This window comes from Aythya fuligula, chromosome 1, assembly GCF_009819795.1.
Source record: "Aythya fuligula isolate bAytFul2 chromosome 1, bAytFul2.pri, whole genome shotgun sequence".
Taxonomy (NCBI): Eukaryota; Metazoa; Chordata; class Aves; order Anseriformes; family Anatidae; genus Aythya; species Aythya fuligula.
Window position 1 is genome coordinate 126,023,876 of NC_045559.1, and position 22,437 is coordinate 126,046,312.

At 39.2% G+C, this 22,437-nt stretch overlaps 1 protein-coding gene across 6 annotated transcripts in view; it reads left to right on the top strand.

Annotated features, from left to right (window-relative positions):
* Positions 1-22,437, top strand: part of SH3KBP1 (SH3 domain containing kinase binding protein 1) — a 224,657-nt gene that overhangs the window by 163,065 nt on the left and 39,155 nt on the right. For all 6 annotated transcript variants that reach the window (XM_032182102.1, XM_032182110.1, XM_032182119.1 and 3 more), the window contains 2 exons: positions 1,663-1,738; positions 8,504-8,598. In XM_032182102.1, the coding sequence (XP_032037993.1) occupies positions 1,663-1,738; positions 8,504-8,598 (171 nt within the window). The remainder of the gene's footprint in view (positions 1-1,662; positions 1,739-8,503; positions 8,599-22,437) is intronic.

Genomic DNA, 22,437 nt, shown 5'->3' on the forward strand with positions numbered 1-22,437 from the left:
GTGTCTTTGTCTTCCAAACACATTCTGTGTCTTATCTGTGCAAATGTCTAGTTGTATCAGATTATTCTTACAACTCTTCCAGTGGCATTTTCATTGTTTTCCAGCTAGATCTGAGAGTCAGCTCTTCATCCTCATCCTTCTTGACTTGAAGGTTCTTCAGCACATCCAGCCCGTGCTCTTTTCTTGAGTTTTGTTGTCTGCTGATTTGCAGGAGTCTGGCAGCACTGGTTGTCCTATTGCCTCCCTCATGGCCGTGGCAGATAGTGCTTCTCACGTACAATTCCCACCTCAGCAAAAAAGCTGGGAGGCTCTGCAGAGTTTTGTTCATGATCTCTTTCCTAAGATTTCCCAAACTCAGGATTGTAAGTAGAGTTACAAGCTCATCAGAAGTTCAGTTGTTTCTGCAGCCACCTGCAAGTTAAGCAGCAGCAGGACACTTATGGGTATTGCAGTTCATAGTTAATTTCTTACTTGTCAACACAAATTTGATGACTTTGCCTTGTGCACAGCTCTAACAACTACCCCTCTTCCAGATGTGCTTCCTTTTGCCAGCCTAAAATTCCTGTGTTTGTATTTGGCGTCTTCTCGTAGATGAATTTTGGCACTGTTAGCGTACAAAATGACTAAGATGGAGCTCTTCAGAGTCTTCACAAATGTTGAAACTTTTCAGCTCCTTAAACTGCTGTACTCCTGTTGCTTCTCATACAGCCAGTGTTTTCTTTATAGTCCTCCAAGAGGTCCTAAGTGCTTTTGGGGCTAAACCTTAGCTCTCTTAGCTTTTACTCAGAAAGTCACTGAAGTATGGAGCACTTCTTGTGGTGTTTATAAGTACCTTACCAGAAAAGGATGTTGAACTATTGCTCAGGCTTTTAAGTACTCTTATCTGTATAAACAAATGATAATTTTACTCATTTTGTCAACTATACGTGGTTGGGATTTTCAAGCTAGACAGCCTTCTTGACAGGGAGAAAAGCAGAGTGAGAGGCGATAGCATGGATATAGTTATTGGTGAAGGTACATAAAGAAGAACATCAGCAATTTTATTTTGTTGTGGACAGATAATATTTTTTACTATTCTTTCAGCTTAGCTGTCTGAGCTTATTGTAATATTCTGTAAAATAGTTATTTTTTTTCTTCAAAACAAACAAAAATGGGGAATATTTAAAGAGAAGCTGTCAACTCGAAAATCACAGTTAGTCTAGAATGACTGAAATGAAAACTCCTGGTATGGAAAGAAATCAAGAGGTTTTTTCCACCCTTCTTTTAGTTTTACTTGGGGCACTGAATGGCACCTTTTTGTATGTAGTTTCATCACATATTCAGTCCACCAATGAAACTGACTTTGCCCTAAAAATGTGGTAAGGTGTTAATGTTTAAAATATTAGTCAAAAAAAAATAAAGGAAAAGTAGTGGATCACATTATTATGAACGCTTTATCATTTAAACAAACAAACAAACAAAAAACAAAAACAAACAAACAAAAAAAAACAACACAAAAGCCCTGCAGACAAACCTGAGTATAGTTTAATTTGCCACTGTTTCTTTGCTGTCTTTTTCTACTTCTGTATATTGTATTTCCATTGCATTTTTTTGTTGTCCAACTCCAAACTGAACTTGCAAATTTTAAAGGGGAATAATAATAATTAATTATTTTTTTTTCAGAGTGCTGGGAAGAAATTACCTCCAGCTACAGCAACTCAGGAGCCAACAAAAATAGAAGTGGACAGCAGAACAAAAAGTAGGTTTCATAGCATTTGTGTTCTTTGTGCTTTTTGCTATTAAGCCTCTTTGAAGAAAGCTGAGCATTTTTCTTTGGTTTTGGCTAAAAGAGCGTCCTGGTTATAAGAAAAGCAAGGCTGCAGATGGATATATTTAGGACAAACTTTGAGTAGGTGGTACACAGACAGAATGCTTTGTTTCACAGAATCCTCTAAATTGTTTTTGCTCTGATAATTCTACCTCGAGTTTTTCTGCCACTAAAAATCAAATTAAATTACATGATCAGCTTTCATCCTTGAGGGCACTTTGGAATTAATCAGAGTTGAGTAAGATCCAACTTCATCCGCTGTAACTTGTAGGTGGGTCAGAGAAAAATATCTCTGGTTTCAAGTGCCCTTGCTTTCTTCCTCTTTTTTTTCTTTGTTTATATAGCAGAAATAATTTCTGTGGGTGGTATAGTTTCTATGGGAAATGAACAGTGTCCAAGAACTTCAGTTTTGTTTTGGTTATTTAGACACTTAGCAGAACAAAAATGAATAATTGAATCTTCCAGGAAGAAGTCCTAGCAACTCTCGGTGGTGTTCTAGGGAGGTGTTTGTGACTAGCTTACCAAATTGTTTGATTTTACTTATATACATTTACAACTAAATGTTACCGATTCTGGTAGGAAGCAATACAAAGGAATAGAACATAGCCGTGTATTACAAAATAAATTGTTTATAATATAAATTGTGGATTTTTTAGTCCTTCTCCTTCCCCAATGTGTTTATCCTGTTAGATAGTTAACAGACAGTGTTTTGTCTCAAAGCTGAAATACCTACAGACAGAGGAAGGCAAGGATCTGGAGCTGCAGAAGAGAGGCTGACAAAAGCGTATGGTAAAGACCATATTTACCACATGCTTTCAGTGCAGAGTTGCAGAAGTAGCTTAAATCAGCCCAGCAAGTTGCTATCCATTAGCTGCAGCACAGTAACTGACCTGCTGCGTCCCCTCAATGTTCACTTGTGACACAAGACTATTTATGTGAGTTACTGCAAGAGCTTAATTGCCCAAAGGAAGCAAGAACTTGAAATACTGAAAATCATGCAAACTTGCACCTAGAGCAAAGCTCCAGAGTGAATATGCTTTGGAGTCATCTTTCCCAACCTGCAGCTCGAGCAGGTTAAGCTGGCCTACGTGCAGGTGCCATCAGAAGGGGTGATCCCATGGGCTTTCCCACCTGCAGCACTAACGCTTGCGTGCTGAGCCAGGCTGGGAAACAGCTGCTTCTTCCCACATCAGCTCATTCTTCTGGCAGCTGAAACCGCTCACTAAGTCACATCCCAGGATACTGGGGCTTTATGCTTTTACCAAGTATAAACAAATCTGGAAGGTCTTCCGAGGAAGGGTTGGAGAGCTGTACCTTCCGCGGTGACATAGTTTGTCCCTCCCTCTTGGGCTTCAGCTGATTCCATTTTTGCCTGAGATGGTGGGGCTCCAGGCTTGCTTGGAGCCTTTAATTGCTGTGCTAAACAGATGAGGTCGTGTTCTCCAAAGGAGGGGCATGAAATACAAGATCCACAGATTGAGCTCAGTATGGAGAGGGGGCTCTTGGATATGTGATTTGTATTCCCTTGGGGTTACTGCCAGAGATGTATGCTGGAAGCAAAAGAAATTGCACTGATAGATGAGTAATGCAGTTTTTCATTTCCCACCTGTTTCTTTCCATGACTGGTGCTGTTATTCCTTATTCTTTACTGGATTTAAAACAAAAAAAAACAAACAAACCAAAACAAAACAACAACAACAAAAACAACACATATGCTGTGGAATAGCTTGTGTAGCCAGGAAATGGGGAGCAGCACCACCTTCCTTCTCTGCACAGGGGGGCTTCAGCATGAGGTGGTGGGAGATGACTCTTCCCACATCTCAATAGAAGAGTATGTGGTTTTTTTCTTTTCTATACTTTGTATGATGGGAGAGTGTCTGGCAGCAGGGCACTTGTGCATGCTGTTTGCTCTTGTGGTACATGCGAGATGGCCTAAATTCTGCAATGGGATGAGCTGGTCAGAGCAAAGGTGGAACAGCGTGTTCTATAGGTACATCTCCCAACGCTATGCTATGTACATTTCCCTAAGAAAAGGCCTCAAGATTTCAGGGAATAAACAGATGACTCTTCAAGGCCAAAGAGAAGACAGAAGAACTTTTACTCAAAGAGAAAATGCAGTGAAAGCCCAAAGGCTTAGAGCTTGAGTGGTCCCTTGGAAAACAAAAAAGGAAAGGGAATATCACTACCCTTTTTGGAATGAAAGAATGCATTTTTGAATAGAAGAGGGAATATCTGATTGCTTTAGGCTCATGGTTACACAGACTTCTAGGGGACTTATTCTGCTGTTGTATTTTCAGCTGTCTTATATATCTGAGATGACACAGGCATGCTTACATGTATTTTTAAATATATATATGTACACATAAATATAAATACAAAAATCTGTGGAATGAGATTTTTTTTCTTTTTCCTATGAAGTAGCTTGCTTTCAGATTAAGTGTCTTTCGGTGGAAAGGCTGTATTATACAAAATATTTATCAATTTTCAAGTAGCTCTGCTGGATTCTGAAATTCAGCAAAGCGAAAACGTTCACAGTGATTGACAGAGCTATTGTGGATTACTGAGGTTGCAAAAATGGAGTTTTAGTAAGCATATGGCAAAAAAAGCAAAGACAGTAAGTCATGAAGTACAGTGACCATGGAACTTAATTTGATTACTCATTCACTGATTATTTACAGTTCCTGTTAACCTATTACATAATAGGAATACCCAAATCCTTGCAAGCCACTAATCTTTTTTTGCATGATGGTAGAAAGAGTATAAAGAGTATCCAAATCTGGATTAATGAGGTCCTAATTAATTCTTTGTTGTCGTATTTTATGAGGTGGTGTTTTGATAGTTTGAGTCTGATGAAGTTCTATGAAAACATTTTTTTGGTACAATCCATTTATGAGTCTTGAGGTCAATGATTAATAATAAAACCAAATTCTGCTGAGTGCATTGGTTTTTTGTTTGTTAACTTGGTTCTTTTTCTTTCCATCTGTTTTGTGGTTTCGGTAGCTATGTTGTAATTTTTCACTAGACTTTGTAGGTTTTATTCAATTTCAGAAAGCTTTTATATGAGCAGTAGTTAAAAAGAGGAAGCTTAAGCTCAAGAAGCACTAATTTAATGCTGCTCGTTTCCTTACAGCATTACTGTGTGTGTCCGTATTGATTGTAGTATCATTTAGACTTCAATGATTAAGCCACAAAAATCAGGTATATGGGGTTGTTGTTTGTTTTACTAAAAAAAAAAGTATCTGTGAATTGCTGAAAAGTTAGACAGGTGGACCTGTAGGAAGGCTCTCTCTTGCTGCCTTTTACATAAGGTGTTGCATGCTAACCATCCCCCTAAATCATCCAGCTCTTTTTAGAAGATAGTTTGTGATAGATTGTTTAACGTTTGGAGGGGTCCTAAGCCTTTTCCCTCAAGGAAGCATGGGCAGTGAAAGGCAACTCGTAGTAAGTACCTGGTTCCTTGTTGCTGTCGTCTCTTGCAGCTCCTGAGCTATGAGGATGATGCTTGGAAGGGTAGTCGTGTTTCACCATGAGCCCTTAGGGGACTGTCAGAGAAGCTAGCAATGGCTTAGCTCTTCCTTCAAAAGGACAGGATTACAAGGGATGTGGGCAGAGAAAATGCTTGCTGATGTGTCATCGTTGTACCTAGCCTCGATCAAAAATCCCAGGAGGCACTCAAGGGTTCATATCTTCAAATGGGATTGTACCTAACCCAAGCCCTCTCAGTTCAGAATGTGTCAGGCCAGAAGTGAAACATCTTGCCTTAGATCCAGCATGTTTGAGGTTTAAGACATATGGCAAGGTTCATCTGCTCACTCGTTCCCCGGGAAATGTCCATCGTACAAGGCAGGTTGCTTTCTGTTGCCTGGGAGGAGCTGTGAGTATGCAGGGAGAGACTCTGGGGGCTGAAAGACTAAATTGTTGATGGATTAATAACTAGGACTGGAAAGCTTACGAATATCATCTTTTCTCCTCCCTTAGTGTTTCCAAGATGTCTGCTGCTGGGGGCTTATGGGGAGGTATATTTTAAAAACATGTCTTTAGGTCAGGGGAAAGAAAGAGAGGCTTCTGGAAGAACCATCTGTGATTTATAAACCCAGCCTTGGATGTCAAATGTAAAAATGGGATTTATCATCCACAGTTAAGGGATGCATAATACTGGCATTTTAGTCTACAGCTTCAATTTGGCTGAAGCCTATTTACCAGGCTTGTAAGAGGATATATTATTTTGACCTTTAGGGTTTTGGTTTTTTCACCTAGAAAACCCCCCAGAAAGTTCCAGTGTGGTCTCTGCTGTGTTTGAACTCAGTATTGCCTTTTATCTTTTTTTCCTTCCTATCTAGACATCACTGCTGAAATTACATACTTTTATATCCTCTTGCTATATTGAGCTCTGCTGAGTAAGGACAATTTTAGTACATTATTGACATAGCCTATTCGATTTTTCTCTGCTTTTATTAATCTGATTTGAAACGTTCATATTATTCTGGGTCCTGTTTGGTTTCGTTTTTACTTACTTCAATCATGTTTACTTACTTAAATCATGTTGGCCTGCCATTCCCATAAGAGAAGTCTGAAAGCTGACTTTGTCCAGTCACTATCAGCATTGCAAATCCGTCAGTGCTCTTGAGACCTGGCTCTGTCACAGTGTGATCCAGAGGGTCCTCACTGTGCAGGGGAACATAATGATTTAGTGTATGTCAGTGTGAAGCACACTGCAGGAATACAGTCTCCTACTGCACATAAACCATCTTTGTTTGTTTTTTTTGTTTGTTTTTTTCCATGGCTGTGCCTTTAGCCCTTCTTTCTGGTGCCAGCCTTCAGAGCATGGGGCAGCTGTGAGCTTCCCCCTGCTCCCTCTCAAAAGAGTTGTCTCCTGGCTTTTTATGAACTGCATCAGCTTTTGCCTGGGCTTAAGATCTGTCTTTTGATGAGTTGTTTTTCTGTAGTTTAATTCCTTGTTTTTCTGCTATCCGGATATTTCAAAAAAAAAAATAAAAATAAAAAAGGCAAGGAAAAGAAAGAAAAAACTCAAGAGCTTAGCATTGAGAGCAGAAAAGTCATGGGAGAACAGAGTTCTTGGTACCATAACTACTAGGTAAAGTTTAATAGCCATATCCTATATAGAATTATGGAATCATTAAGGTTGGAAAAGACCTCCTAGATCGTCTGGTCCAACCATAACCCCTCCACCAACCGTGAGTTCTTCAGTCTGGTCTGTATCACAAAAAGGAGATGCTAAGCCTGTACCCAGTAACCAGAGGCTTCACAAAGTGTGTGCAGCACTCAGCTTCTGTAGCACAGTATTATGGCTACATCATCTTTGCACTAATTCACTGAATCCATTATTTAGCAAAGCTGTTTTTTAGGATGGGAATACTCTCCAAGTAGGGGGGCAGAAAAGGGCAAAACAAAACCCCAAAACATGATTACTTAAAGTAGCATACTCCGTGAAGTGTAAAAATGTTCTGAATCTCATCGTTTTCCCTTACATGCTGCTCTACATCTACCTGACTTAAGTTGGTGTGTGTCAACCTCCCTCCAGCTTGCACATAAGATGTTATGCTGGCCCGAAGGCAGAATAGGGAGCAGGGGAAACATCCCAACTGGGTCTTTGAAGAACGATCCAAACCCTTCCTTCAGGACTGCAGCGAACTAGCAATTAGACATCCCTTTTACTTGCTGAAACGAGTTGTGATGTGGTGGTCAGAGGTCATCAAAACCGAGACATCTAAGTGAGGTGAAGACTTGAACAAAGTCACATGTGCTTTCACAAAGGGTCCGGTAATTTCTGTGAGCATTTCTTTGGTCTTTTTAAACCTGCTGTCTTAGAATATCACACACTTTTATACATTATTTAACAGCTGGAATGCACATTCCCTTTTATCTGTAAGACACATTGACATACTTGTCTGTTGCACAGCAACGTGTTGTAACTTCTTTTCATGACAACTGCTTTTTAAGATTTCTGAGTAGGAGTGCTGGCTGCTGTATTTTCCAGATGAAAGTTGAGATGATGCCCGTTTTTATAGACAGTAAATGGAAAAGGGAAGAGGAAACTTTAGACTAATATTCAGAAATCTTGTATGCTGAGTGCACAGAAGGCTTAGTTATGAGTGCCTTTGCAGTTATCAATGTATTATTTATTATTTTGTCATCTGTGTAGATTCAGAAACGCTTGCTTTCTTGCACACCAGGGGATAGATAAGCTCTGTCAACTACTAGCTCCTTTATACTTCCAATTTGTGTGATCTGTTTGAAGGCTATACCAGTGGAAGTATTGAAGCAAGTGTCAAACACAGGCTTACTCTAAGGAAAATGGTTTGTGGCAGGCTGTGGTCTGGAGCCATTCGATTTGGGATAATCACAGACTCACAGCATGGCTGGGGTTGGCAGGGCGCTCTGGAGGTTACCTGTTCCAACCCCTACTCAGGCAGGGACACCCAGAGCAGGCTGCCCAGGTCGATGCCCAGGTGGCTTTTGGAGATCTCCAGAGGGGGACATATTGGGAGACAATGCTTCTGGGGGTTACAGAACTGACTCTTTGAGGGACATGCTTGGGAATTCCCATCAGCGTGGAGTTTTTTAAATACGAGAGCATGCACAAACAGCTGTGGAACATTTTAGGAAGATTTTCACCCTTGGATAAGCAGTTTTTATAACTTGATAATTTATCACATTAAATGTTCTTCCTTTCAGCCAAGGAGTATTGCAAAGTGATATTTCCGTATGAAGCACAGAATGATGATGAACTCACAATCCGAGAAGGTGACGTCGTCACACTTATCAGTAAGGTAAAAACAATATTGTTTTCCTCTAAGCAGGGATGCAGTTTTCAAAATTCAGTTACCATAAAATTCCTATGTGTGCCTTTGACAGCATCCTTCTTAAAATAATGCTATTTTAGCAATGAAGCATTAAAGAGATTTCATAAAGTCCTACAGATCTCTCTTCCTCCCATGCTTTGGAGCCTTACCTCGGTAAGATTGTGTGAAGAACAGTAGACATACTCTTGAGTTTATGAATTTATACAATTAAGTTTTGTTTGAACGTATTGACAGAGCTAAAATTGATTGACAGAGCTAAATTGATTCCTGTAACAAACATAAAATTCTAGAGAACATAATGGAAGATTCAAGAAAGTAGCAGCCTTGAACATCTCTTCTAGGTGTGCAAATGGTCTTTATTGTAGAAATTGTAATTAGAACTTTTGGTTTGATGGAGATGATGTGCGTAAATTAGTTGAAAGAACACCTATTTAAAATGTTGCTGTCCTTAACGCTACCATAAAGCAGAAAATTTGGACAGATTTAACACAGAAATTAAATTAAATCATTTAAGACCCCAGTGTTCTTTTCTTAAAAATTACTAGAAATTGATCAAGATTAGAAATGGAAAACCTTTTTATACTAAATCTCTAAAAATTGTGTGTGGTGTCTAGTTAAATAAAAAACTTACAGCAATAAGATGTTGAGCAAACTTTTTTTTTTTTTTTGGTGGAAAACTTATACAACATGGTTTAGCAGAACTTAATATCCTGCTTTTGCTTAAAGACCGCAGTTTGCTTAAATGCTTTTGACTTCTAGACATACAAGTATTTGGGAAAAAAAGTAGAAAATGGAAGAGGCTGTGGATTTCATGCGCTTTAATGAAAGTGAAAGCACATATTCTATAACTGAAAATTTTCATAAGAAATTGTTACTTAACTTAGTAATTAAAAATAACCAATAACTGGGGGGGGGGGGGGAAGGGGAATGCAACTAAGGCTGTGTTCATTCTGGTTTAAGCTGTTTACAAATTCAGAGGATATCTTCTTTGTCCTGAAGACCATACATGGAAAAATAATCAGACATAGGTAGGAAAATAAAGTGTGAATTTAATAAACAGTTTGTCGCGTTACATATCCTTTAATGGGTACTGAAGCCATTGTAAGAAAGATCAACACCTTTCTTACAAGCTTCATTGCAGTGACCTTAATTTGGATGGAAGGGATAGGCCTTCACACTAACAAACTGATACATGTCTACAGCATGGGTGTATATGAATGTATTTCTCATCTGTTTGTTTTTTTTCATATCTCCATTTTTCCCCTCCAGTATTTATTAGAATTACAAAACCAAAACAAAACACTACAGTTGCCAAATGAGTCCAGCCTAGCTGTCCTTCTTAAATTCCACTACTCTACCAAAATTTTATTCTTTTGCGATACAGCTACTAGATTTGCTGTGCTCAATCTGAATCTTGCATACCAGGATTCATACCTTGGGCGTTGTTTTGCTATTTTTAGTTATTGAAAATGTCACTTCTCTTGTTTCACTGAATTAAAAGTAATTAAAATGAGTTAATGCTGTCATAAAGCTGTTGTTTCTGGTGTTTAGTAAAATATTTTTAATTTTATTTTTTGTGGCTTTTACAGTCAATCTAGCGCTTGCCCCCAGTGAATTTTTGTTTAGCCTGTCTTGAAAGCTGTTCGGCTTTGCTTGATTTAAAATGTTCTCATGTAATTATTTAACAGTGTCTCTGAGCACGGAAGTGGCTTTTAAAAAGTTGTTCCTGTCCACTTCACGCTTTATTGACCATGCGGATTTAACTCCCTGAGATGGCTGCTCTCCAAGCGGGGATGTGTTCTTCACTACAGTATAGAGATAAAGAGACAACTGCTTTGCTGAGTTTTCAGCATGAGACTGCATTTGCTTACTTTTTTTTTTCCCATTCTCTTCTTACTGCTTCTGTGCCAACAACGGAAGAGGTTTTTTTGTCTTTTCTAGTACCTGAGCTGATGATTTGACTGAATCGATCAGTTTTCCCAAATACACAGTCAGAAGTTGGTCAGTATGCTTTTTAGTATGTCCCATTGCCTTTCTGCTCTATACTCTGATGGTATCAAGCCACCACAGACTTTTTTTTTTTCTCTCCATTTTCTGTGGTTTATCACATGTCCATGAACAATTACATAAAACCATTCCTCTAGAGCATGGTGCATCTCAGTGCAAAAAGGCTTGGTGTTTCCCTTGGATGCTTTTTTTGCTTCATCTCAACTAATCTGAGGTGCTGAGGAAGCAGTGTTTAACAAGTGCTCGCTTTGCAGATCCTTTTGTGGTTTGCAGAACTCATTGCAGCCAGGCTTGTGGGTATTTTTCATCTATTTTTAATATATAGTTTAAAATACAAAATTTGGAGTCAAGGTCTTTCCCACAGAGTTCTGAAAAGCATGGGGTCTCCTCTATGCTCTTACCATGGCAAAGAACAATATTATTTTAGTCCATGTCTTCTCAAGCAGGTGTCTTAACACTTTTCTTTAACCAGCAACAACAAAGTCAGCCTCACCCTTCTGCCCAGTAGTGGCCTCTGCCAGAGAGCTGCCTCTCACCCAGAATTCACATCCCCGTGCTTACAGCCTCTTCTCCATAACCAGATCCATACTGACTAAGGGGAATTAAATAGAAATGTACTTCTGCACTTCAGCTCGAGCACTTCAGAAACTATTACCATGGTTTCTCGTTGCCATCAGATGACAGAGTTTCTTCTAATCTATTTGCGAGAAAGTGATTTGCAAGGTTTGTTTTCTATGCGAGACAGCATTAGACAAAATTTATTCTTCTCAATTACCTAGACGCAAAGAGAGAAGATTGCTACTCTTAAAGAAATAGATGGGAGTAGCACTTCCTAAAACCCCAGATGCACTGTCATTTTCTTGAGCTCACTAAAACCAGAACGTAGTAAGGCTTCTCAGCATGAGAAGTACCTCCTGAGGCTAGTCTGTTTCCACACGGATTGATAGGAATATTGAAGACTCACAATTTTAAATTGTATTGAATTTGTATTTATTCAAAAAAGAAAACATTTGGTGAGAACGTGTGGAAGTGGCTGAAGTAAGAAGAAGTGAGTCACAACAGAATGGGAGAGAAAGCTTATGGGAAGTACACAAAATGCATTGCAAGAACCTCAGATGCAGGAAGATGTGATAGCATGCAGTATGTAGGAAGAGGAAGGTGGATGAGTTAATTGAGCTAAATGGTAAGCTACGAGGAGAGCCTGGGTGTTCATGTGCATGTGAGAATCTGTGTCTGAGGAAGCTGTTATTCTACTGTTCATCTTAAATATTTTGCAGACAGAATTATAGAGGAGTGGTATGAGTAAACTCAAAATTAAAAATCACCATTGTAAGAGTGCCCATGCAATTGAAAGGGGTAAAATTACATCAGATTTCACTCTTTTTTTTTTTTTTTGGCTAAATCAGTTATAAAAGTCCCTTTTCAAGACCTCCAAGTATCCACTTAAAATAAAGAAGAAATTGATACAGGTTTTTGGTTTGTTTGGTTGCTTGCTCGCTTGTTTTTGTCCAGGCCTTTGCAGAATCTATTTCAAGTTCTCACTCTGTTTTGACAGATGGTTAGATGTTGAATCCAAAGCTGATCAGGTCTTCCATGCAGTCCTCTAAGATGGGAGAATTTGAATGTCCCATTTTGAATATTTCATATTTGAATATTAGGTGAAATGGCCAAAGAATATTTTGAACAGATTTTCTGAATTACAAGTGACTTCCCTAGACACTTGAAAAGCATGCTGGTAGGTTTTATTAAAAAAATCAAGGGATCATTTTCCTGTCAACAGGTTGCATAATTTGGGAGATGTAAGGACAAGAATGCCATTGTTCCTGACCAATAGCCAGAAACAATTGCCAATTAAATAACATATTAAGTCATTTTTCAATGAATTGCGTAGGCCTAAATCACCAAAAAAATACCCGATGAGATAGAGTACAAATATATGGTAGTAACAGTTTTTTCTTCATAGGCAAAATTTACCTGGAATTAAGAACAAAAGGAGAAACTGATGACTTCACATAAATGTATTCTAAGAAATTCTGGAAAGGTTTTTCTCTCTGCCTTCTCCTCAGTGAAGTGAATGCCTTTGTACAGGCATCAAAAAAGTTTTATTTATTACATACTGGTAGTGAAAGTGGGCAAATTATAGTCCTTTAATTTCTTCATGCACAATATTTAAATATTGTTCAGAATATTACCTTCCAGAGGAAGATAAAAACTTCATCCTGAAGGCAGTGGAACAGCAGACTTGGGAGCTTTTCTTTACAGCCAAGGGGTCTAAGAAAAATATACTTTTTGAAGAAAGAGAGCTAAAAAAGCAAAACACGGTAATTTTACAGTTAAAGTGATTGTTACACAATTTGTGGTTATGATACATTCATAAGCTGAAAAGAGGTGAATGGCAAGAGGCCAGGAGATTGATACTGGAGGTTATTCTTTATAATATCAAATATTTGTGTTCTTTAGGTAATTTTTTTTAGCAGCTTCAAAATGTTCCTGATGGTATTTGGATAAGTATGAGAGCACAGGTAGTGACTGCGCAGTGCAACCAAAAGAGAGTGGCAAACAGGTGTTTCATCATACTCAAATATTGATTTAGGAGATTGTATTTGTAATAAATAGAGTCACTTTTAAGCAACAGAAGATTCACGTGACATTTTCAACTGTCATCTTGGAAGTCTTTTGGGATTTTTCATTCCAGCAATTTTAGGCACAGCTATTGTAGGCTACTTTCCAGTCTTAATAGAGACTCCCAATGTAAACACTACAGATTTCTTAGCAGCTCTAATAAATTCTGAAAAAAATGAGCAAGATTGGAGTGGCATATAGAAAATGACCAATGTGAGAAATCAATAGCAATAGCTAAATGATTTCAAAGCAAATACATCAAGAGCTCACTGGCAGCTCTGCACTCATTTGCAAGCAGTTTTACTTGCAAGACTGTGAAAGATTTCATTTCGCTGCATCAATCCACCTGAGCTCTAGGCAGTAAAGACCACTTTGTTCCCAGGAATGAAAATAGTCTGGATAAATAAAATAATAAAATACTTCAAAAATCATCACAAGGTTGAAAGCTGACAATAATAGCAGCGTATCCTCACTTGAACTGTTCCCATCGGAGCAGGAGTAGTGGAGGGCAATATCAGTGGCAGTTCAGTTAATTCTGAGTTGCCATGGTGTTGACCCTGATAGGTATCAACACATCAGCTGGATCATCAAAACTGCCTGAAGAATTGATGACGTGGAAGAGAGCAAGAGTGACTTACAGCCTCCCCAGATCTTCATAACATTTTTCAGATAGTACTCAGAAAGTTGGGGTAATGGTATCATGAAAGACACTGTAGAGTAATGCCTATCACTAATGAGAGACTTACACGGCAACTTTTTCAGCTCTAGGTATTTATTGGCAATCCAATTTGTAGTGCTTAATGTTGTGTTGAGGAGAAGAGAGCCACAAATCAGTTTTTGCAAACATATTATTTGCATGCGGTGGTGGTGGTGGTGATAATTTGCCTTGACGTGAGATTTGCAAGTTTGGTGGTTCAAAATGCTGCACATTTAGTGAGTCAGATACAATCAAGTGTTAAACAAACAAGTATAGGCAAGTAGAAGGGTCTAAGGAAACAATGACACGCAATTCAGCCCTACCAGCTTCTTTCACAATGTCCCATTTTCACTGTTACAGTGGCTACTCTGTGTTCCTGTCAGAGCACGGAATCTATTCTTGTGCAGGGAGCATTTTCCAATTCTTCGTGTAGGCTTCAGGCATTTAATTTCACCCTCGCGGTATTCATAGTCAGCTTCCCAAGCACGGACCTTTTGCCAAAACAATTCTCCTGGTTTTGTCCCTCACGGCATCTTTAAATGCTCATCCCGGTCCAGAAGGTAATTGTCCAGAGCACTTTCTTTAGCTGAGAGATTGCCAAGGATAACTTGACTGGGTAGGGCTGTGAAGGAAAACAGCTGCTCTGACGGATGCAGGAGGCTCCTAAAGGGATGAAATTAGTAAGTGCTATTTATGAAAGTCTTGCCAGTTCGTTGAGGCCACGAGCAGGGGAAGGAGCACGAACCGGCCAGTGTGCTAGAGGAGGGTGATAGCTGATACTTAATTGAGCATTTTGCTAGATTATCATGTCTCTAGGGGGAAACCTGTCTGTTTCCTGGGTTTGTGTGTGTATTTTTTTTTCTCCTTGCTTTTAATTGCAAACAGCACACACATACTTGACAACACTTGGTTATAGAAATATATGTACAAATGAGTTTTTCTTGCAGTATGTGTAAATAGGTAGATAGCAACACCGATTTTTCCATAGTAAGATGAAATTTTCATTATTTTCTACTGGATGGATTAAAAGAAAAAAGTGATAAGATTTGAAGTAATTAAAAATAAAGCTACATGTCTAAGAAGACATAAATTTTCACAGCTGAAAACATATGGTAGCTTCAGGCTGTGTCTTCCGATAGAGGAGAAGGAGGCAGTCCTATTTCAGGATAGACACTTGGGTAATTTTTCCTTGACTGACAGATGAAAACTTCTATCTCATTTTTAGAAATGAGTTTGCTAATAAAGCAATACCAAAAGAAATAAATAAGGTTATGCAGGGGAAAATGCATGATCTGATTTAATAAAAGTAATGAAAATGGTTTTCTGTCAAAGCAGCACAATGGACTTTTGTTGTCACTAAATATTTTGGTCACACAGATGCCCTCAGTTAGAGCTTTAGTACAATATATTTTGAGGATTTGTAACTTTTGCAACTGTCCTGCATACAGAAACCGAAAAGAGTAAGGTAGATGAACAACAAATAACGTCCAGCTTTAAGAAAGCTTTTATGATCTTGTGTCTTTAAAGAATGGCATGTAAGCAATAAAGGCGCTTACTCCTTCCCTTTAGAAACAGGTGTTTGCCTCAGAGAGAACAACACCTGAAGAGATCTCAGTGCATGCCCTTCCTGTTGTTCCTGAGACAACCATGAATTATTCAACACATTTTCGGTCAGGCCTAACAGCCATACCACATCTGCTTTCTGTTCCTTGCCCTCGACACTGTGCTCAGCACCAGTTTCTCCCCCAGGACATCCCTCACCCTCAGCTGATTAAGGAATCTGCTTGTACCAAAGCTGCTGATTTCCTACAGGAAATAATTTTGCAACTAGTGCATGGTGAGGGTGCCATCTGACATGATTAATGGCAGGCTGCTGCTGAAGGGCATGGGTCTGCTCCTTCCCTTTGCCCTTGCATCTGGCTGCCTTGGTCACTGGACACGCAGGCGCAGATGGGTTGGCATGGGTCATAAGATTTGAATCTAATGAGAATAAGAAGGTTGGGAACTTTTGCTGGGTTTCAGGTCATGGTGCCATGTGGGATGGTAGCTGGACTAGGTCCTGCACAATGAGGCCCTTTTGACATGCTGCTAACATGTGTGGCAAGTGTTTGGGGTCATTGTGTGGAAGTACGAATGTTTCTGCATGTGAGTTATATAAAATTTGTAGGGATGCTAATGGTTGACTAAATACATTCATTATCTAAAATGATTTGATATACTCAGTGAGTTATAGGGAAAACACTGTGAGTAATTTTTCTCTCATTTTAATTCTTGCCTGAACCTTGTCCTTGGCCAAGATTTTTACATTCTTAAAATAAACTCTTAACACTTATTCATATCTTGCAGCATTTCTTCAATGCTGTATTTAAAAATGGAGCATTAAGTAAGGTCAGTGTAGAGACCTTACTTAAGGGTTGTCAATATATTCAATAAGGTACCAGATGCAGCTTACAGTTCACTGGTATCTTTAGAAATATTATCGAAACACTGATTTTTGTGCTGAACATGTAAATAAACTACAAAGCTAGAGATTATTGCTGGGGAGGGCAGCAACCAGCACTTAAATGTTCTTGTTAGGTTATATATATTTTTTTCTATAAGTATGCACTGATGTTCTTTCTTCCTATTCTTGTTATCATTGATTGCAGTGCTACAGCAGTGTTTTCAAAGGAAGGGCTTGTATTGTTCCTCAAAAGCACCACATTTGAATTTTGACAAATGGAAGTTCATGCCAAGCTATGTAGGTGAAGTGACAGGATCCCCCATGCATGTAACGCTTCGAGATTTGCATCATCTAAAAAGAGTTAGCTTTATTTGTTAGCATTTTTTAATACAGCCAAGCTAATCTGAAAAGGTGACATATTTTAAGATAAAAAGGGAAAGAAATTTTTTTTCTGCCCTGTGCTTATGAAAGATATCACTGACATACCAAGGCGTCTGGAAAACTGTGATTATTGCTCACAATGCAGGCGTTAAGACTCACTGCTTAGATTCATCCTTTCTTTCATCCTGTGTGTTGGGTTCACCTGCTGGCTTGATGGTTTTATCTCAAGTCCAACCTTGTCAGAATAAGGAGAATCATTTAAAGGGAAAGTAAATATGCACATACAGTGCCAAGTAATTAATGATGATAATTAGGACCCTGTTTCTAAGATGTCTTTGTTGTAAGCTAGTAATGGCAATAAATTAATCCTTCAAATGATTTGTTCAATAGTTTTCTAATCTTTCTAAATGCAAAAATATAATTATATAAATATTTATAATTACATAAATATCTTGGCTTATCAGAGTGTCAGAGGTATGAATTTTGTCTGTTACTAGCACCACCTTTCATGTTTGTGGTAGCTAATTCAGTGTTATTTTGAGTACTGGAGGGCCAGAGTTTTATGATCTGGCTCATATTTATTTCTCCATGATATTCTGCTGACTGAACATTGCAAGTGAAGTGAATCCCCAGAAGAGATTGTTTTGTTCAATGAGCGGTGTAATTTTTTCTGTTTGCACAAATATTTCATCAAAGCAATTCAGCTTTGTTACTGATTAAACTATTTACTCACAGAGTTTAAAGTCAAAAGGTTAGATCTAGCCTAAAATGGATTTAACAGCCAAAATATATCTCGTCTGTCGGATGCTCTGCTCTGAGGTCCTGTATATTGCAGGTCATTCTTTATTCTCAGCCAATTTCTCCTTTGCAGAGTCCAACAACTCAGGCCAATTCTTGGACAGAATATGTCTCCTAGAGAGGTATCTTCTTGTTGGGCTTTCCAGTAAAAACCTCTGTCTGGGAAGACAGTAGAACCACTGCTGAAATAATGTCTAATTTTTGACAGTCTCTCCTATTTCCTTCTGTATGATGTTGACATGGTAAATTCTTAGTAGAGCCATAGTGCTTATGAATACAGAAAAATTCTCCTGTTTGAAGCTTTAAAAGATGCCCTTACCACATGTCCAATTCTCTGCTGCTTGGGCAGGACAGCTGGTAGGAGCTGGGAAGGATTTGGATCTTCTGGAGCGCAGACTGAGGACCTGAGCAGAATAAATTGCTTTGGGTTATGGGCCAAACAGAGTCAGGCTGGGAGATTTCTCCTTGTACTTTTCTCCCATTATTTCATAATCTATGAATATTCGGGAGAAAGTGCATATAAGGGGAAAATGGGTGCTCTCCAGGACTGCCTCAGAAGATTAATTTATTGTCTGTTGGACTGTCTCTGTCATCTAAATGATTTTGGATTAGGTAGGTGTTGAGCGATTCATTCTGCCATATCGCCAAATTTTAAAATAATATTTCTGTTTAGGAGTACTTAGTTACTAACCAGATGCTTTAAATCATAGCCAGGTTCAAAAATATTTAACAAACTGTTGCATGATACTGTAAGGTCTCATTCCTGGTAACTGAGTTTAGTAAATAACAAAGCTTGATCATATTCCCCATACAGGCTTAGGTAGCAGCACAAGGTGGGTGTAATGTAAGACTCAGGAGAGATGCTTTCCTTCACTCACAGGTGTTTTAGCAAGTTTTATGAGAATTTATAAAGACTAAAATAAATTATTTTTTTGACTTTTCAGAATAAAAGTGGATTTTGAGAGTGATATGCCTTCATTTCAGCATTAGAATTGTACAATAAAATGTAAGAAATTTTAAAGAACAATTCCTAAATGTTACTAAGCTGCTTTTTTTCACTCCGTTTCAACATGATTTTACTGTTTTCCCCAAATTAAAATTGCATTAATGAATATCTGATGCAATGTGAGGTCAGGTTTTGATTAGCTCATTTCAAAGTTACCAAAATAAGGCTTACCTTTGACACAAATTTTCACTGAAAATTTTCCGTCTACTTAAATCTAGTCAGTTGCTCATTAACGGGTTAAAAATAAAAACTAGAAATTTCCCTGCACATAACTGTTTTTGCCCAGTGATGTCAGACACCAGCTTTCAAAATTACAGAGCTCTTTCTGTAGCCTTCTCCCGTGCCTGTGAGAGCTGGGACCTTTTGGTCCCCGGAGGCAGGCAGCAGTGCTGTGCCACTGCTGCTCTGCGTGGGCGCAGGGAATGGCAGCCAGCTTGGCTCTTAGATTTGGTTTGCTACGAGGCCTTTAATCCTCAAATTCAGAAGCCTTTGCAAATTATATATATACACACATATATATATACACACACATATATATATTTGAGTATACGGAGTGCCTTGAAAGGTGCTATAGACACATCTGTTCACCTTAAACTCAAAGGTGTTTTGTTTTTTCTTCAAATTTCAAGGTTGGCTATCAATTGTGGGAAATGCTGCTGAAAAGACACTTACAATGAGGGTGGTAATAATGTAATGTGCGGCTGCCAGCACAGCAGAGCTGACACATGAAAGCTCTCAGTACAAGCGTAAGAGATATTCATGGCTTTCTGAATAATGGGATTTTATAAGCTCAACATTCTTCTTGATGAGAACCAACTATGCAAGGGCAGAAGGAAAACAGACATTTGACAAATAACAATTGCCAACTGCTGGGATTTTTTTCTTGTTTTCTTGCAAGGAACTGTGTGTTCTGGTGAGATTTCTGTGATACTCTGGTATCCTACCATGAGGATTTTGCTTTTTCAAACCCTGCACTGTTGTGTTGCCTCTCTCTCAATACTCTGAATAGTCTGTAATTTTTAGTTTGTAATCTTAGCTTGCCAATTGTATATTTTAAGCATAGTAACATATAAATCTTAAGTAAAAAAGGTAATTCTTGTAGGCCAGTTTTTTAGAAGATGTCTGTAGATGATGACTATACATACAAGTACATCTGTTTGCTTGGGCAGAAGACTTTCTGTTTAAGCACTGCCAGAGTACCCATACCACAGGACATGCTTTGCAGCTACCTTTTCAGAGGAGCTGCTGTTCTTGTTCTTGGCACTGCTTTATGTCCTAGCTAGACCGATGAAATCAAAGGTTTATTTATCAAAAGTTTTTAATCAGAAAGGCTGAAATATCGAGCAGTTATGGATTGATGTTTACAGGATGGCTTCATGTTTTAGTTTTGCACTACAAAGCAGCAGCGTGTTCAGCAGGCCAGCCTGTGTAATGGTCTGCTCCCTCAGAAAAAAAGAGTCCTGTTTACCGATGAAGAGATCAGCCTTTTTCAGATTTATTTCCTTGTGGGTTTACACAGCTGCAGCTATAGGCATGCATAGGGGAGAAAATAAATACATAGCTTGTTACTTTGCTTTGGGACCTTGGGGAAGAGGGAAGACCTCATTTGCTTTTACAAACAAAAGCCTTTTCCTTAGCTAGGGGCAGCCCAGGAGATAAGCTGGGGAGGGAAGAGATGAAGTCGGGGATGTGGCGCTCCCTGAAACATTTGGTAATTCAGAGGTGGTGAGAGACGAGGGAGTTGGTGCCTGCCTGAAGAGCTGCTTGCTTTGGAGGAAAAGGCAGGAAACATCTTTGCACCCTCAAATAAATGAAAAAATGTGGCTGGAGCAGTGGATGCCTGCCTGGCAGTGAAGTTGTTTCTCCTTCTCCCACAAACCTTTCATGCGCCCCAGTGCACTGCCAAATGTGCTGGTGCTGTACTCTGTGGAGGGGCTAAATAGGTTGTGTAGGCAGCCCCTTGCTCAGGGCCTGATTTTAGTACAGCTGCAGAGGCTGCTCAGCTGTTGGTAGGCTCCCTGCTAGTACTAGGCAGCCGATGACGTTGGAAAGAGCAATCTCCAGGCATTTACAGCCAGCTTCAGCAGAGACCTAGCAGCAAGTCCAGTGGGCTTCTGTGCCCAGGCAAGAGAAAAACTATAATTACAACTGAGCACACAGCCAAGTAGCTCCTGCTTTTTATTTAAGAGATTAAGAACGGTCTCGTAGCACACAGTAACTCTCCTTTGAGTGGCTATAAGTGGAGAAAAAATAAGTAAAATAAAGCATGGTACTTGGAAGAAAAGATAGTTCCGTGTGCCTGACATTTAAAGTACGGTGCATTATTGACTCCTAGCAAAACAATTTTGAAAATCCATATTGTGAATTTATATTACAAGAGCATTCACAAGCAGGAGAGTTGCTTTCTGTTTGCAGGGAAAGGGTTGGTTGCCCTCATCGTCTTTTCACTGGCTGGGGCCTAGAGCACAGCACTGGGGACTGGAAACCAGCCCATCTGTGGCAACTAATTTTGAAGGGGTGGCTTTATATGAAGTGAAATAACCTCAGTCTTTGCAATATCTGAATGTCCTGCCCACTTGGAGCAGGGGGAAGGGACCGTGAAGATGTGAGAGTCTCAGAGAGGGCGATTTCAATCACGTCTGGGTGGCACCGCATCCGTCCATGTCAGGCTGGAGAACAGGTCTGCCTGAGAGGGGCTTGCGGCCTGCTGGGCGTGAATCTCCCTCTTCTGATTTCATAGCCTTGAACGTGGTCTCAGCTACTAAACTGAATATCAAGCAAGCAGGGGACTGACAGCTCTGTCTCACCAACCCCTGCTGTCAACTCTTTGAACACCAAGGAAAAATGGTGATGGTAATTGACTGAGGGAAAGTTTGCGTTCTTGCCCTGCACTTGCCTGTACTCCTCAGTCAGGCAGATGGAGGGGGCCAGCCTCTTGTCAGTGGTGTGAATCTAGATACAGCTGCATCTGTGCAATGAGTGGAGTATTTGTAAGGTTATATGGTATTACGGAGCCTTCCGCTGTGGCTTTTTGTTCAATCTCCACCAGCTTCTGCTTTTTTAACAGTTCAGCTGAGACCACCAGGGGAAGAAATAGCACAGGGTTTGTTCTGGTACAGTAGCAGCCGTTGTGCTGCCAAACAAACCTGTTGGTGTGGGATACACACACATACCATATGTGTAAGAGACCAAGCAGTGTCAGGATCCGTCCACATATAAGAGGAAAAAGTATGACTTTTCTAGGTTATGGTAGCCAGCATGAGAGTCTCTACAGGATTGTCACAGTTCCTGAAGGGATACTAAGCCATGATCTTATGCTGTTGACTCTACTTACATATTTCACTGTATTTCACTTATATTCACTAATAGTGTGAAAAAATTGGTACTCCAAATAGCAGACCAAAAGGTTTTTGCTTTCATATTAAAATATATGTTCACTGCTTTGTCTGATCTCTCCAGTCATGCTAGAGTCATCCTCTCTCCCATTGCTCTTTTAGTCACCACAGACTTAAACTTCAGACTGGGGCTGTGTTCTTGTCTTATTGTTGGTTTGAGGATTGTATTTTTTTTTTCTGTTTAATATTCCCTTCTGGAAAAATAAATAAATAAATCCCCCTTGCAATTTTCTTCCTAGCTTGCCTGACTAGCTTCTAATTATTTGAAGACTATTTTCTCCTCTTATTCTTCATGTCAAGAAAAGGACTGTTTTTTTTTTTAGTTCATCTGTGTATGCCCTTAAAATTGTTGGCAACATGTTGACAAAAGCCAGTTGTATTCTGCTTTTCTGGTAGTTGCCATTTCTCCTATGTTTACCCTTTTCTCTTACATTTTTTTCTGACTTCCTTAAGAATT